The 13280-nt window shown below is 40.0% G+C and overlaps 2 protein-coding genes across 4 annotated transcripts in view; one reads left to right on the forward strand and one right to left on the reverse strand.

Moving 5' to 3' along the window:
• The first annotated feature begins 227 nt into the window (after positions 1-227).
• harbi1 (harbinger transposase derived 1) lies at positions 228-4041 on the forward strand. The gene is made up of 7 exons (XM_080052827.1): positions 228-272; positions 845-1010; positions 1369-1571; positions 1990-2077; positions 2450-2657; positions 3079-3254; positions 3767-4041. The coding sequence occupies exons 2-7, from the start codon at positions 846-848 to the stop codon at positions 3965-3967; spliced, it is 1041 nt and encodes a 346-aa protein (XP_079908953.1). The 5' UTR covers positions 228-272; position 845; the 3' UTR covers positions 3968-4041.
• Positions 4042-4053: 12 nt separating this feature from the next.
• Positions 4054-13280, reverse strand: part of creb3l1 (cAMP responsive element binding protein 3-like 1) — a 34881-nt gene continuing 25654 nt past the window's right edge. Inside the window, exons 9-13 of one of the 3 annotated variants that reach the window (XR_013845514.1) lie at positions 12135-12203; positions 9620-9719; positions 9019-9042; positions 7039-7195; positions 4054-6937 (exon numbers count right to left, since the gene is read on the reverse strand). Coding sequence is in view for 2 of the 3 variants with exons in the window: in XM_080052826.1 (XP_079908952.1) it covers positions 6901-6937; positions 7039-7195; positions 9019-9166; positions 9620-9719; positions 12135-12203 (511 nt within the window). In the remaining variant the exon portion in view is untranslated. Of the gene's footprint in view, positions 6938-7038; positions 7196-9018; positions 9167-9619; positions 9720-12134; positions 12204-13280 lie in introns of all 3 variants that reach the window. The other 2 variants (XM_080052826.1, XM_080052825.1) reach the window with 2 other exon arrangements.

Below are 13280 nucleotides of genomic sequence, written 5' to 3' on the forward strand. Positions count from 1 at the left end.
TCGACGTGTTTGGATCATAGCACCACGTTCGCAAACGTAATTTCGTCTCTTATTATTGTAAACAAAAAATAAATACAAGGAACATGGGACGAGATTATAATATACAATACAATTTAAATGTGTGTGAGCAATCAAATAACTTTTTTTGATATAATAAAATTATCTGTTCATAAAACACTTATTTTGTCGAATCTGCGAATACACGTAGTAAACTGGGTATTCCTGCTCCTTGTTTTGTTTTGCTCGATAAATGCTGCATCACATTGTGAAAGGTAATGAGCCATTTCCGTAATTATTTAAACTAAATGAACTATGCATGATTATGATTTTCATTCGCAGCTATTCAGCCACGTATGTCAGTATAATTGTCTCCATGAGCACGCGTGGACGAAATTAAGTAAGCTGTTCTTCAATGCGAACCAGCAAGTTAGCCAGTTAGCCAGTCATACAGGAATAACTCACGCTCACGTCAGTTGCGTACGCTTCAAAACATAGTAAAAATCATACGTTTCCACAGTTCTTCAACCAGAAAACGTTGTATTGTATAAGCACTTCAATAGATGAACGTAAGCAAAAGACTTAATAGGCAGTATACACTACAAAAATAATTTCCATTACTTAAAGTCATGTGTACAAAATATGTAGATTTCAGAATGAATCATTAATAACAAATGAATAGGATGCAAAGATCATCCAAGCACATGTTATTGTGTCAGAAAATGTAGTTAAAGTATGTATTTTGCATGGTTACACAATGGACTTATTCCACTATGAATGTGAAATAAGCAGAGGAGAGAAGCTTAATAAATGATTAGTTCAATGATTTATTTTTGTCCACACACAGCATGGCGATCCCCATAGCCATCTTGGACTGTGATCTACTCTTACACGGTCGAGGCCACAAGACCCTAGACCGCTTTGACCTGGACTCTGTCTCAGACGACTTCCTCCTCACGCAGTTTGGCTTCCCCAGAGAGTTCATCCTCTACCTGGTGGAAATACTCCGAGAGGTGAGTAATCACATCTTATTAAAGCTGTAGTGCGTAACAAGCCATGGCCGAACAAGTTGACACCAAGTCGATTAAGCCAATCAGCTCCACAAAACTCTCTCTGTATTTCTCAGTATGGCAGCATTTACAAACTGATGTCGCCCTCCTCCGACACTGGCACAGGAGCTCAGAAAAATCCCAAGAAGCGCCCATGAAATGTTTCAGTTGTTGATTCTACTGCTAAGAAAAAACCTGGACTTACCGCAGAAGGAATAAAATCCATGCGTGATCCAAAAAGCGTACCTCGTGTAGACGCTCCGACAGTAGTGTAATTGTGTTTTTTTACACTATGTACCGTGTATTTTTGTCTGTGTGTCAGTCCCTGTGCAGGCGAACCCAGCGGTCGCGAGCCATCAGTCCTGAGGTGCAGGTGTTGGCTGCTTTGGGCTTCTACACGTCGGGCTCCTTCCAGACCTCCATGGGAGACACCATAGGCATCAGCCAGGCCTCCATGTCCAGATGTGTGTCCCACGTCACCCAGGCCCTTGTGGAGAAAGAGGCCCTGTTCATCACCTTCAACAAGTAGGATAATATATATATAACGTTGTCGTTATGTCACTTTTATGTCTCAACAAGTAGAGATGATATCACATGGACTCATGTTCGCTTAAAAGGTGGAGTCAGCCATTCTGGAGATTGTTGTTGTCAAAATCACTTTTTTGTCAAAATCAGTGAATATCTCCTCAGGAGCCAGGGACCTGTCCACACTGTATGTAACGTACACTGTTAAAATACACAGCCTAGGCTCTGTAAACGGGTATGTGAAAAAAGGGGGCCCATTGTAGCTAGCAACATGCCCGTTTTAGCGCACACAGTACGGACAGGTAGTGTGGATTGTGAGGAGATATTCACTGATTTCGACAAAAAGTGATTTTCGACAACAAGCGTTCTCCAGAATCTCTGACTCCCCCTTTAATCAATATGACTGTTTCCTAAACAGAGATCCGGCCAGCAGACAGCAGACCATCGAGGAGTTTCAGAGGGTGTCGGGTTTCCCGGGAGTCCTGGGTGTGCTGGACTGTGTTCAGGTTTGTGATACTCTATTTATGAACACTATTAAACAGTATGAAATTTAATTTAAATATCTCATGCTTATTTAACTTTTTCCTTTGTTACATCATTTTATAATTGATACTTTTTGGTGTTAATTCATTTTAATATAAGAAGTAATGTATATTTCAATTTATTTGGAGTCGTGCATTCATGTTGAGAATTTTCCCATTCACAAATTTTACTAATAAAAATAGCATTTACACAATAAAAGTTAGCCTTTAGCACATTTCTTATCCAAAGTATAAGTCTTGTTGTGGCTGGTGGTGAGGCCGAATGTCTTTTCATGTGGCCCAGAATCCCTTGCGGCGCCCTCTGAACTAATGACTTTTTCACATGTTCTTCTCCAGGTAACCATCAAAGCTCCCAACAGTGAAGACTCGTCCTACGTGAACAAGAAGGGCTTTCACTCTGTGGGCTGTCAGCTGGTGTGTAACGCCCGGGGCTTGTTACTCAGCGCAGAGACACACTGGCCCGGTGGACTCAAAGACACAGAGGTTCTGGAGAGGTCCGCCCTACACAAGACAATGCAGGACGTACAAGAGGGCTGGCTGCTGGGTAGATAATATAATTTCAGACTCTGGAAGACCTGCTCTAAAATAGTAAAAAATAAAAAAATAAATTTCAAAAATACTATAAAACTTAGTTTAAAAAGAAAAACAGCTTTTTTTTATTGTCCGTTTGACAGGACTGTGTGGGTGTGGCCGTATGAAATGGTCTCTATGGGAACAGTCATTTTGTTTTTTTACTTTTTATAGAACCGTTCAGGCAAAGAAACTGCTGTGATTGGTTCAAAATACTTATTATGCAATAAGAACCAGAGCATAGCCCCCCTTAACTTAAATGACTATATCTTTAATTTGGACTGATAAATATGCCAAACTCTTTTCAGATGCTTAGGCTACTATCATGCAAATAACTCCCCAAATGACATAGTGAGAAGGCTTTTTCCTAAAGTGTGATTTCTGTGTATCCCTAGGCGATCGTCGTTACCCTCTAAGGAAGTGGTTGATGACTCCGGTGGACGAGCCAGAGTCCCCAGCAGAGTTGAGCTACAACCTGGCCCACACCGCTACACATGAGATAGTGGACCGGACCTTCAGAGCCATCCAGACCAGGTTCAGGTGTTTGGATGGCGCCAAAGGATACCTACAGGTACAATGTCTTCTATCCTGGAGTTAGGATTGTTCACATCCAATCAAAACGTACCATGCAGCATAAGTGCCACATTGAAGGAAAAATAAATAGAAATACTGCCGTAATATTATGAGAGAAAAAAGTAGTAATTTAACGAGATAACACTATTTTAATTTTTTTTACAAGATTGTAGTTGTATTTCACTACAAAAAAAGGCATAATATTACGAGGATGAAGTCATAATTTTAGGCTGTGTTATTTTTTTAAATGTATTGACGTGGCGGCCATAATACTCCATCGTTTAAAAGAGATCAGATCACTGGTGTAATAAAGTATGTTGTTTATTCTTGTGAAAAAATAATCTTATATTCATGATTTCTCTATTATTATGACTACAAACTAAGCAAGAACGTTCTCAGCGGGGGCGTTCTTGCGATTGCTTGTTGTCTTAAGTTCAATTCAAAGTAAACACAGAGCAGCAGCCAGCACTGAAGTGAGAGCACACTGTCCCCCCTTTTCTGTCCTCCCAGTATTCTCCAGAGAGGAGTTCATCCATCCTGCTAGCTTGCTGCGTGCTCCACAATGCCTCCCTGCAGTCGGGGCTCGACGCCTGGACACTTGAGAGGACGGCGCCCATGGAGCAGCCAGAGAGCCACCAACAGAGACCAGAGGACAGGGACGCACAGGCAGAGGCCACAAGACAGGAACTCATTACCAAACACTTCAGCTAACACTACTGCACATCAATGCAGCTCAAACTGTTTACCAATGAGAGAACTACATGCATTACAGGCTACACATTAAATAGACATACAATGAACAATCACATGACAGAAATAGTTAAAATATGATCAAATAAGAGTAGAAATATGAAGTGCTTAGCCCTGCAAAAAAGGGATTCTTTTTCAAAGATCAACTAAAATAGAAAAGCATCCGTCATTAAAACGCCATTGAAAACTTAAAAACATAACATTTGTTGCAAGAAAAGCTGACAGACACAGTGTTTGCTGATGCAGTTTTTTTATATTTTGCTGTTTCTACTCTACTGACTAAACTACAATAACATAGTAATATATGGAGGAACATGCAGGACACTATACAACAAACCAAGACAACAGGAGAGCCTGGCACATTTTCAATCACTCCCTTTTTTAGTTTTTTACAACCATTCAAACTGTGCACAGCTGATGTGTTATCAAGCTTTCTTCACAGGTGGTAAAAGTATTATTATTTTTTAAAATCCCTCACATCTTTACGTTACATCAACCCCCCCCCCCCCCCAAAAAAAACACAGATTTTCTCCCGCGCAATTCCACAGGTTAAAATCTCCACACAATACAAAAACAAAAAAGGCCCTTATTTACAACAACTGCACGTCACGTTGTCATTCTGTATGTACACTGGTGCATTGAGACTGTTGAGGGTGAAAAGTGGCAGTGTGTGTGTGTGTGTGTGTGTGTGTGTGTGTGTGTGTGTGTGTGTGTGTGTGTGTGTGTGTGTGTGTGTGTGTGTGTGTGTGTGTGTGTGTGTGTGTGTGTGTGTGTGTGTGTGTGTTTTTAAACGTGTCACTGATTTAGGGCAGTACACAACAAATGAAACGGACACAGAGACGAGGAACATTTTTCGATGTTTGCAATGATTTTACAAGCCAGTTATTTCCACCAGGAATTGGACTGGGGCTATCAATAATTGTTTGATTTGTTTTCCTCATATTGTCAGAATAGTCGTGGAGAATGAAAGAACTTTATAAATGTCCTGGCGTTCTTCAAATAGTGGCAATAACAAAGCTATAGTGGTGTGTTTTCTTTTTTAAACTTCCTGGAATGTATCAAGTTCCCCTGAATTGGCATTTTCTCAATATATACATACTTTCTACACACAGGAATAAATACAACATACACTGCTGTCGCATGGGCATATTTGGGAACACATTTCAATGCAAGATGATTTAGTGCTTTTAGGTTGTCGGGAGAATTTGCAGTTGGTTTGTGATGAATTTCCTTGCCGTTTGGGTCAAGAAACAGATTTTTATTAAAGGTTCAGTTGAACAAGCTAATTTTCTTTAAAGAGAGACTATTTCAATGCGACAGCAGTGTAACAAACACTGTATTACAGTCAAAAGACACAAACAAATCATGTTCCATTTTTTACAGCATGTCACTTACACACTGCCATCTAAAACATCACATTGTCCTAAATGCCAAACGCACAACACACAATTTCCTTTTTTTTAATGCATAAAATATATATGCTCTTTTTTTGATGCTCAGAATATATTATAAGTATTTTATATAGTATTTATGAGTTTTTTTTGTAAACATTATTTAGAAAAACAAAAATTACATTAACATAAACTAAGTCCAGTCTTTATTTTTTGTTGCATAAATTAAATATGCTCTTTTTTTTGATGCTGAAAATATATTACATACAACTTTTAATTCCATAAAAATACTTGTTTATGTCATGTTTCCCCAACCTCAGAATCCCCTTCTAATGGTCCCCCTTGGTATGAAAATATGGTTTTCCTTTTTTGTCCGATTTATCTTCAGATATTTCAATTGATTTCAAAAATGGAAAAATAAAACATTGCATTTTTTTTGGGAACTCTTCATCGTAAACACATTACACATTAAACCAAGGCTGGCTCGTGGCAAAGCTGAACTGGAAATGCTATTATCCGAGTACATCCATAGGGATTTTATACATCTGAAAAATCCTTAACTGTTAACAAATTTATGATTGGTTAAAAGTAAGAACAACTAGAGAGATGACAGAATTATTAATTACTATTTAAATAAAAAGTGTCTTTACATAGTTTGAATCATGGTTGCTTGTGTGGGCTTTAGGTGCAAGGCCAAGTTGGTAATTTTTGAGTGTAAGGCACTTTAAAATGGCACAGATTCCTTTCAAAATGGATTCTTTTTTTAATATAGTTGATAGCTAATTGAGTGACAGGTAATCAGCCAAAATGTTGATTAAGGATTGACTGAAGTCAGTTACCAAACCAGAATGCCAAACATTGTCTGGTTCCAGTTTCTTATGTGATGATTTTCTGTGTTTTCTATCATTTCTAAAGCGTTTAAATATTTGGGTTATGACAGGCCTTTTTTATACTAATTCTCTGTAGACTGAGCAATTCATTGATACTATTTGAGTTGTTCTTTATAGAGAGTTTTATAAACTGATCATTTTGTGGTCATCCCTAAATCTGCATTATTAGGTCACAATATACACATGTTTTTATATATATACCATGCAAAGAGGATTTTGCTACCCTGTAGTTTGCAATGCTACAAAAAAATGTGTGGACGATTCTGGAAGCCAAAAGTAGCTAATACATGTTTAAGGTTTGTTATGACAAGACAAAAATCATTTGACTTGATCACAAATGAATTGAAATTAAACGAAAAGTCTCTCTAAAGTATTATGAATTAATTCTAAACTTAGGTTGTCTTCCTGATTTTTGAAACCAAATATTAATAGATAAGTGGGTATTCAAAATTGTAACCATGTTAAAAAGATTAAAAATGGAAATTCCAATAAGGCGGTCCCTTTCCAATGCAATGTGTTGGGCTGGAGCAGAGTGTGTTTGAGTGAGCTGTGTGTGTTGGAGGTCTGGTCTCAGTAGAAGGGTTGATGACGGAATGGAGAGGTTTGGGCTGCGTCAGTAAAACTCTGAGACTTGCTCTGCTTTTGATTCTCTGTTAGGAGGAGAGACACAGGGTTCATGTTAATAAGACCATCAACTGGATTGGACAGAAATGATAATACATATATAAATGAGTGATGACTAATGACTTACTTGGTGGCCGTTGAGTGGTTGCTGTGTGCGTCAGCTGTGTGTCTCCTGGTGTGAAGGTGGGAGTGACCCTCTGACTGAAGCCCCTCCCCTTCTGATGTCACAACACCCTCCTCCGGTGGAGACCCTTCATTGTAGGAGAGCAGGCTGCGGGAACGCACTGCAACACGCACACGCGCACACACACACACACACACACATTAATTCCATACTCATTCCATGTGGGCTTCCAGTTCATTCATTATCATAAGGAATATCAGACAGTCATAACATTTTTCTTATAATTAATGACATCTATTGCAGCATGTCCGTCCTGGGAGAGGGATCCCTAACTTTGTCAACTCTCCCTGAGATTTCTTCAAACATTTTTTAATCCTGGTAAAGGGTTTTTTACTGGGAGTTTTTTCTCAGCCGAGCTAAGGGTGTAAGGGCAAGGTGTATCATATTGTATGGAATGTAAAGACCACTGAGGCAAATGTCAATTTGTGATATTGGGCTATACAAATAAAACTGATTTGATTTGATTTGATCATTTCATTTTTTCCCCCTCAACTTGGCCCTAATACCCTGTCATGATTTAACAATTGTATTTTATCATTTGTATTTAAGGTTTAAATGGACTTTGTATTTCTGGCCCTGATGGGTACAGTCTAGAGGATGGTGTTTGGCAGCAGGGAGTAAGTAGCACTTAACATGACGACTGTGCTTTTAAAAGGGCTTTAAGGGCTTTCCCAAGGGTTAGTGGTTAAAGAAAAGGAATTTTAAAGGTGGAATGGAATGCAGTGTGGAAGGAGATGTAATTTAAAGTCAATTTAAAATGTGATGTCTCTCAGTTTGGTATTGCTAGTACAACTTTGTCTACGGCTGTCTACAAGTACTTCCTTCAGTTGTTAAAGGGGTGTCGAAATGGATTGTGGGAAAGGTATTATAGTGCTGTACTGTAGGTGGAGTTAGTGATTCTGGAGAACGCTTGTTGTCAAAATCACCTTTTTGTCAAAATAAGTGAATATCTCCTACCTGTTCGCACTGTGTGTGCGCTAAATAAAAAGCCAATGTTAATACACAGCCTAGGCTCTGTAAATTGGCATGTTGCTCGCTAAGATGGGCCACTTTTGTTTAAATAACCCTTTGTCTACATACCAGTTTACAGCGCCTAGGCTGTAGCCTGGCTCCGCCCGCCCACCTACTTCCGCCCAAGTTTAATTTTCCCCTCAGTAGTCAGTCTGGTGATGGGGCGTATTAGTGGGATTCTGCTCGTCCAGAGTTTTGGTTGTCAAATCAGCGAACAGAGCGAGTGGCTGAGAACAATGACGTCGAATTTGCGCTCCAGTTTCAGTTGAATGCTGCGTTCCTTTATACTCGGAAATTTCTGACTTGGTAGTTTCGAGTTCCGACCTGTCTGTGTTCCAGTGCATCTGCTCGGGAAAGTATGGACGCCTACAACCTTTCTCATCCAAATAACTAAACGTTAGGCTCTAGCAAGTTACCATTGCCAGGTACCGGTAGATCCATAGACTACAATATGTAGTGAAGTCGGAAATTTCCGAGTTCCCTGTCCAACTGGAACGGACCGTCAGAAGCCGGCTCATGACGTACGGCACGACCAAACGTTATGCGATTGGTTGGCTAATCCAGAGTGGCACTGATCCAATAGTTTTAAACTTCAACAGACACCCGAGTGAACGTTTGCCAATTACAGCAGTTCCAGACCTTCTGTACAAATGAAATACGATGGTCTGGTAGCACCAGGCTACCTAGGCTGTGTATTGACACCAGATTTCTTTTCACGAACATTACGGACATGTATCGGATCGAGTGGAGACATTCACTGATTTTGACAAAAAAGTGTTCTCCATAATCACTGACTCCACCCTTAACTAAAGGAAACGTTTATTAGTACAGTTAAAAAAAATTATTTGTTTTTTAATGTATTAAATGAGCATTTTTCTATCGTAATGTAGTTGATATATCGAGTGGACCTACCCTGAGAGGTGGTGTAGAGATCCGCTGAGGGCAGAGGGGGAGAAGAAGAGGAGGATAAGGATGAAGAGGAGGTGTCATCGAGGAGGGAGAGAGGGGAGAGGCAGGGGGAGAATGAGCCCAACACCAGCACAAAACACATGGCCATCATCTACACAGAGACACACACACAAACACACGCAAGTTAAGAAATGATGGCGCTTGATTTATGGAGATATTATGAGCAAACACAACGTTATGTTATGAATGATTTGGATAGCTGTAAGGAATTACTACAGGAGAAGAAAATATAATTTGTCCTATACCTCTATACATATACTCATTATGATGTCTGAAGTGCGTAACTTTTCTATATAAAATGCATGTTGGTTACATTCAAGTCATTGCCAAACGAGATGACACAAGGTTGATTAAGCCTATCAGCTCCACAAAACTCTCTCTGTATTTCTCAGTGTGGCAGCATAGTAACAACATAAACAAACTGGTGTCGATCCCCGACACTGTCAATCTTAAAACAAACGGAAAATCCCAAAAATCCAATTTATGACCAAAAGTCTGTGTAGCCAAATGTGGGTGTGTGCTTGAGGAGCTTAAGGATATTCACCATGAGGCATGTCCCCGTTTGGGTGGAGGCCATTTTACAACGGGGGACCACTTTCCCTGAAATCAATGATTGAAGCTTCTGGAGCTGCTGTAGGAGAGACCTAATAAAAGACAAAAATGAAAGGAAAAAGACTTGTCACTTCACGTCACAGTTAGTTAAGCCTGGGGTTATCCCAATAGAGATTTATAGACACACAAATTGTACAGTTATAGTTATTTTTTATAGTTTATTTCTTATGATGTTTATTGATTAAAAATAAATTCTTAATACATTTAAGGGGACAGACTTACAGTTAAAGAAAAGGGTTGAAGTTATTACATGGTTTTTAAGTCATCTCTCTCCTACATAGGCTGAAAAATAAGTAAGTAAATGTTTCTCCAGTTTTAGGAGGCTGTTATGACACAATGCATTAGTTTTAGAGGGGAGTTTCTTTGGGGCCGACATAGCTCTTACTGGGTTAAATTAAACTTTATCCATGTGATGTACTGTTGCCCTGAGAATTGGACTGAGTGCCTGTGTAACACTCCTAGATGAACTGCCTATCAGTGGTATCTGGAGAGCAGGGCTCTGATGGTACCAGATGCCAGTGTCTGTAATGACACGCCCTAGCCACTAAGGGGAGACAGAGAAGCGCTAACTGTTAGCACAAAGCCACTCAGTCCATTGAATAAGTAAAAATCTAAAACAGACAATAAACTGGGTCAATCAGGCCGTCAAGATATCCAGGTAGTGAATCAGTCCGTGGCTGCAGATGTGCACCAATAAAAAAAATCCAGTCGCCAGTTATCATAAAATGATGATGCTCACACAGGCCTTTGATGTAAGGCCACAGTGATTTTACTGTTAAAGTTATTGTTGCTTTTACATATGCAGTTCCTCCAAAGGTCATGCTGTTTGAGTGGGTGCTTGGTTTTGCTGTAAATTTTTCAACACGAGAAGGGGACATTTTATTTCATGTATTAAAAAAGGCATGGAGCTGCACTTGGATATTTTACGAGGTGTGTGTGTGTGTGTTTTTAGAGGAGCTAGGTTTAGCAGTTTCCTCCTGCTTCCTGTGTGTGTGCTAAACGTGAAGTTCTCTCCGCGCCTGATTTAAGATGGCACATAAACACCTGGGTAAAGACTAGGTTTGAGTGTCTGCTGTGGTGGGACACTTTCATCTAGCATTAACATACGCTTCTGTATGAATCATAGAAATCAAAGTGGTCATGGGGTGAAGGGTAAACCGCTGCCCAGGGGAAAAAATCACCACTAATAGCTGCATTTGGGACGTTTTTAGCAACTGGTGGCTTAAATTTAGCTCATTGGTTTTCTTCAAACACCCATTGTGTAATTGACTGTATTCATTTTTAGACCTTCAAATACTCTGGACTTTATTTGAACGCGAGCGTGCTGCTGACTCATGTTTCCCAGTTTGTGCCAACTCATTGTTCCCCCATGTGGTGGTTTAACGTTTTCTTCCGTGTGTGTGTGTGTGTGTGTGTGTGTGTGTGTGTGTCTGTGCGCGTGTGCGTGCGTGTGGTTTAGGTTAGGATAGTGTTAGGGTTGATGTTAGGCATTTAGTTTTTATGGTTAGGATTAGGGGCTAGGGAATGCATTATGACAATGAGTGTCCTCACAAAGATATAAGTACAAGTATGTACAAGGATGTTTGTGTGTGTATGCGAGCATTCGTCTGAATGTATATGTCTGCGTGGGTGTGTGTGTGTGTGTTTGCGAGCGTGTGTATGTGTATTTTTGCATGTGTGTGAGTTTGTGTGTGTGTGCGTGTGCGTGTGAGTTTTTGTGTATGTGTGTGTGTGTGTGTGTGGTGGGCGGGGCTGGGGTTGCCTTCCATGATGAAAGCTACTGTTAAAATGGCGATTTTAATGAGAGGCTGATGCCGCCACAGACAGACAGACGTCTCCCACCCCCCTCCCCCTCAAACCCCCAGCCCACTATCCCATCACACCACACCCACCCACCCCAGAATAATAGCAGATTTTCATATTGTTATAATAACAGTTTAGACAAAACAACTGGGTGAGTCTGCGCTTTCTTTGCTTTTGGTGCTAAGACATGTTGCTGTTCAGAGTCCTATAATTCTCTATTCTCTTACCATCGACGCCAAAGGTTTTTACATACAGAGCCTAAACACTGTTATGTACAGCATACACCTTGAATAGAGTGCTCTTACGTTAATGCTGCTGAGTTATAATCATTGTTATATCTCTGAAACATATACAAAACAAATATATAAATAGACTGCATGACAGATCATTTAGCCTTCATCTTATTGAGCTGCTGTGTGCCTTCTCTGTAGCCATCTTTAGAGACAATTCAAAAAATCATTCCAAGAATGACGCATCTGTGTTATTAGTGTATAGAGTGCGCACACAACAGCGTCAGCCTATTCAGATGATGCTAATGTCCACCAGTGTGTGTGTGTGTGTGTGTGTGTGTGTGTGTGTGTGTGTGTGTGTGTGTGTGTGTGTGTGTGTGTGTGCATGTGTGCATGTGTGTGCGTGCGCCTCACCTGTTGGCAGTCTCCAGGTTTTCGACTTTTCTCCACAGGTCGCTGTTTTCTGACGTGTAGCTGTCCACCCTGGAACACACACAGACAAAAACGGACATATTTAACAGTTTCTTCCTTTGAGAACACACACACACACACACACACACACACACACACACACCGTCTCATCTCCTGCTAATCCTATTGATCTCTCCCATCAAGTGCACATTTTGTTAATCTTGGACCATTTTCCCTCATTATCCTCCTCAATACAGCCCCTTCACTTCACACCATTAGTAGTCCATAGATAAAGGTGTCCCACTGTTTTTCCTTTCAAAAGGAACCTACACTAATCCGGTCCTTATGTCAAAAAATACACACAAAGGGACAAAGAGGATATAATAACGACAATTTATTTCATTTAAAAAGAAAAATTCCCCTGACGCATGTTTCAATCTGACGCATGTGTTCAGCAGGTTATTGGAGCTAGACAGAAGCCACATAAGAGTAGAAGACAAATGACATCCCACTTGGAGTTTGCCAAATAACATTTAAAGGACTCTCTGACAGCATTACCCTTATGCTGTGTTCAAGGACAACTCGGAAGTGGAGAATTTCCCGGTTGTAAATATCCGATTTCCGACCTCCTGACAAAAACAATGGCTGACCGTGAAAAACTGCCTTTCCTTTGTCGAAAATCTATAGACAATTGAACGGTCCATCCAATAGCTTCAATCAGTCACTTTTGTGCAGATAAAATAACTCACAGAGATTCCCTGCCTTCCGAATCGCAAACTCTTTATTTTTTCTATTCTACATACTACATCCAACGATAAAAAGAATCTAGTTAGGATGCAGTAGGCATACTATTGGGACATACTTTTACTTATTTATTTCATCATAACATTGCGCCTTGATCTTGCCTCTTGCTTTTATCGCGTCCCCGTTTATTTTCATATGGAGGCTCTGTTGATGTGACGTCACTTCAGGTTCAAACCTAATCACAATAGTCGACATATTTTATATCAAATTACATGTATGACAGCTTTTGCTTTATGATATTTTGTATGATTCTTCAATGAAATACAGGCAAATATACCTTACTTTGCCTTTTAATTCATGTTTGACCATTCCAATGTGCTATCGGAGAACTAATTCTCAATGAAA

This window comes from Ammodytes marinus (assembly GCF_949987685.1).
Source record: "Ammodytes marinus genome assembly, chromosome: 24".
Taxonomy (NCBI): Eukaryota; Metazoa; Chordata; class Actinopteri; order Uranoscopiformes; family Ammodytidae; genus Ammodytes; species Ammodytes marinus.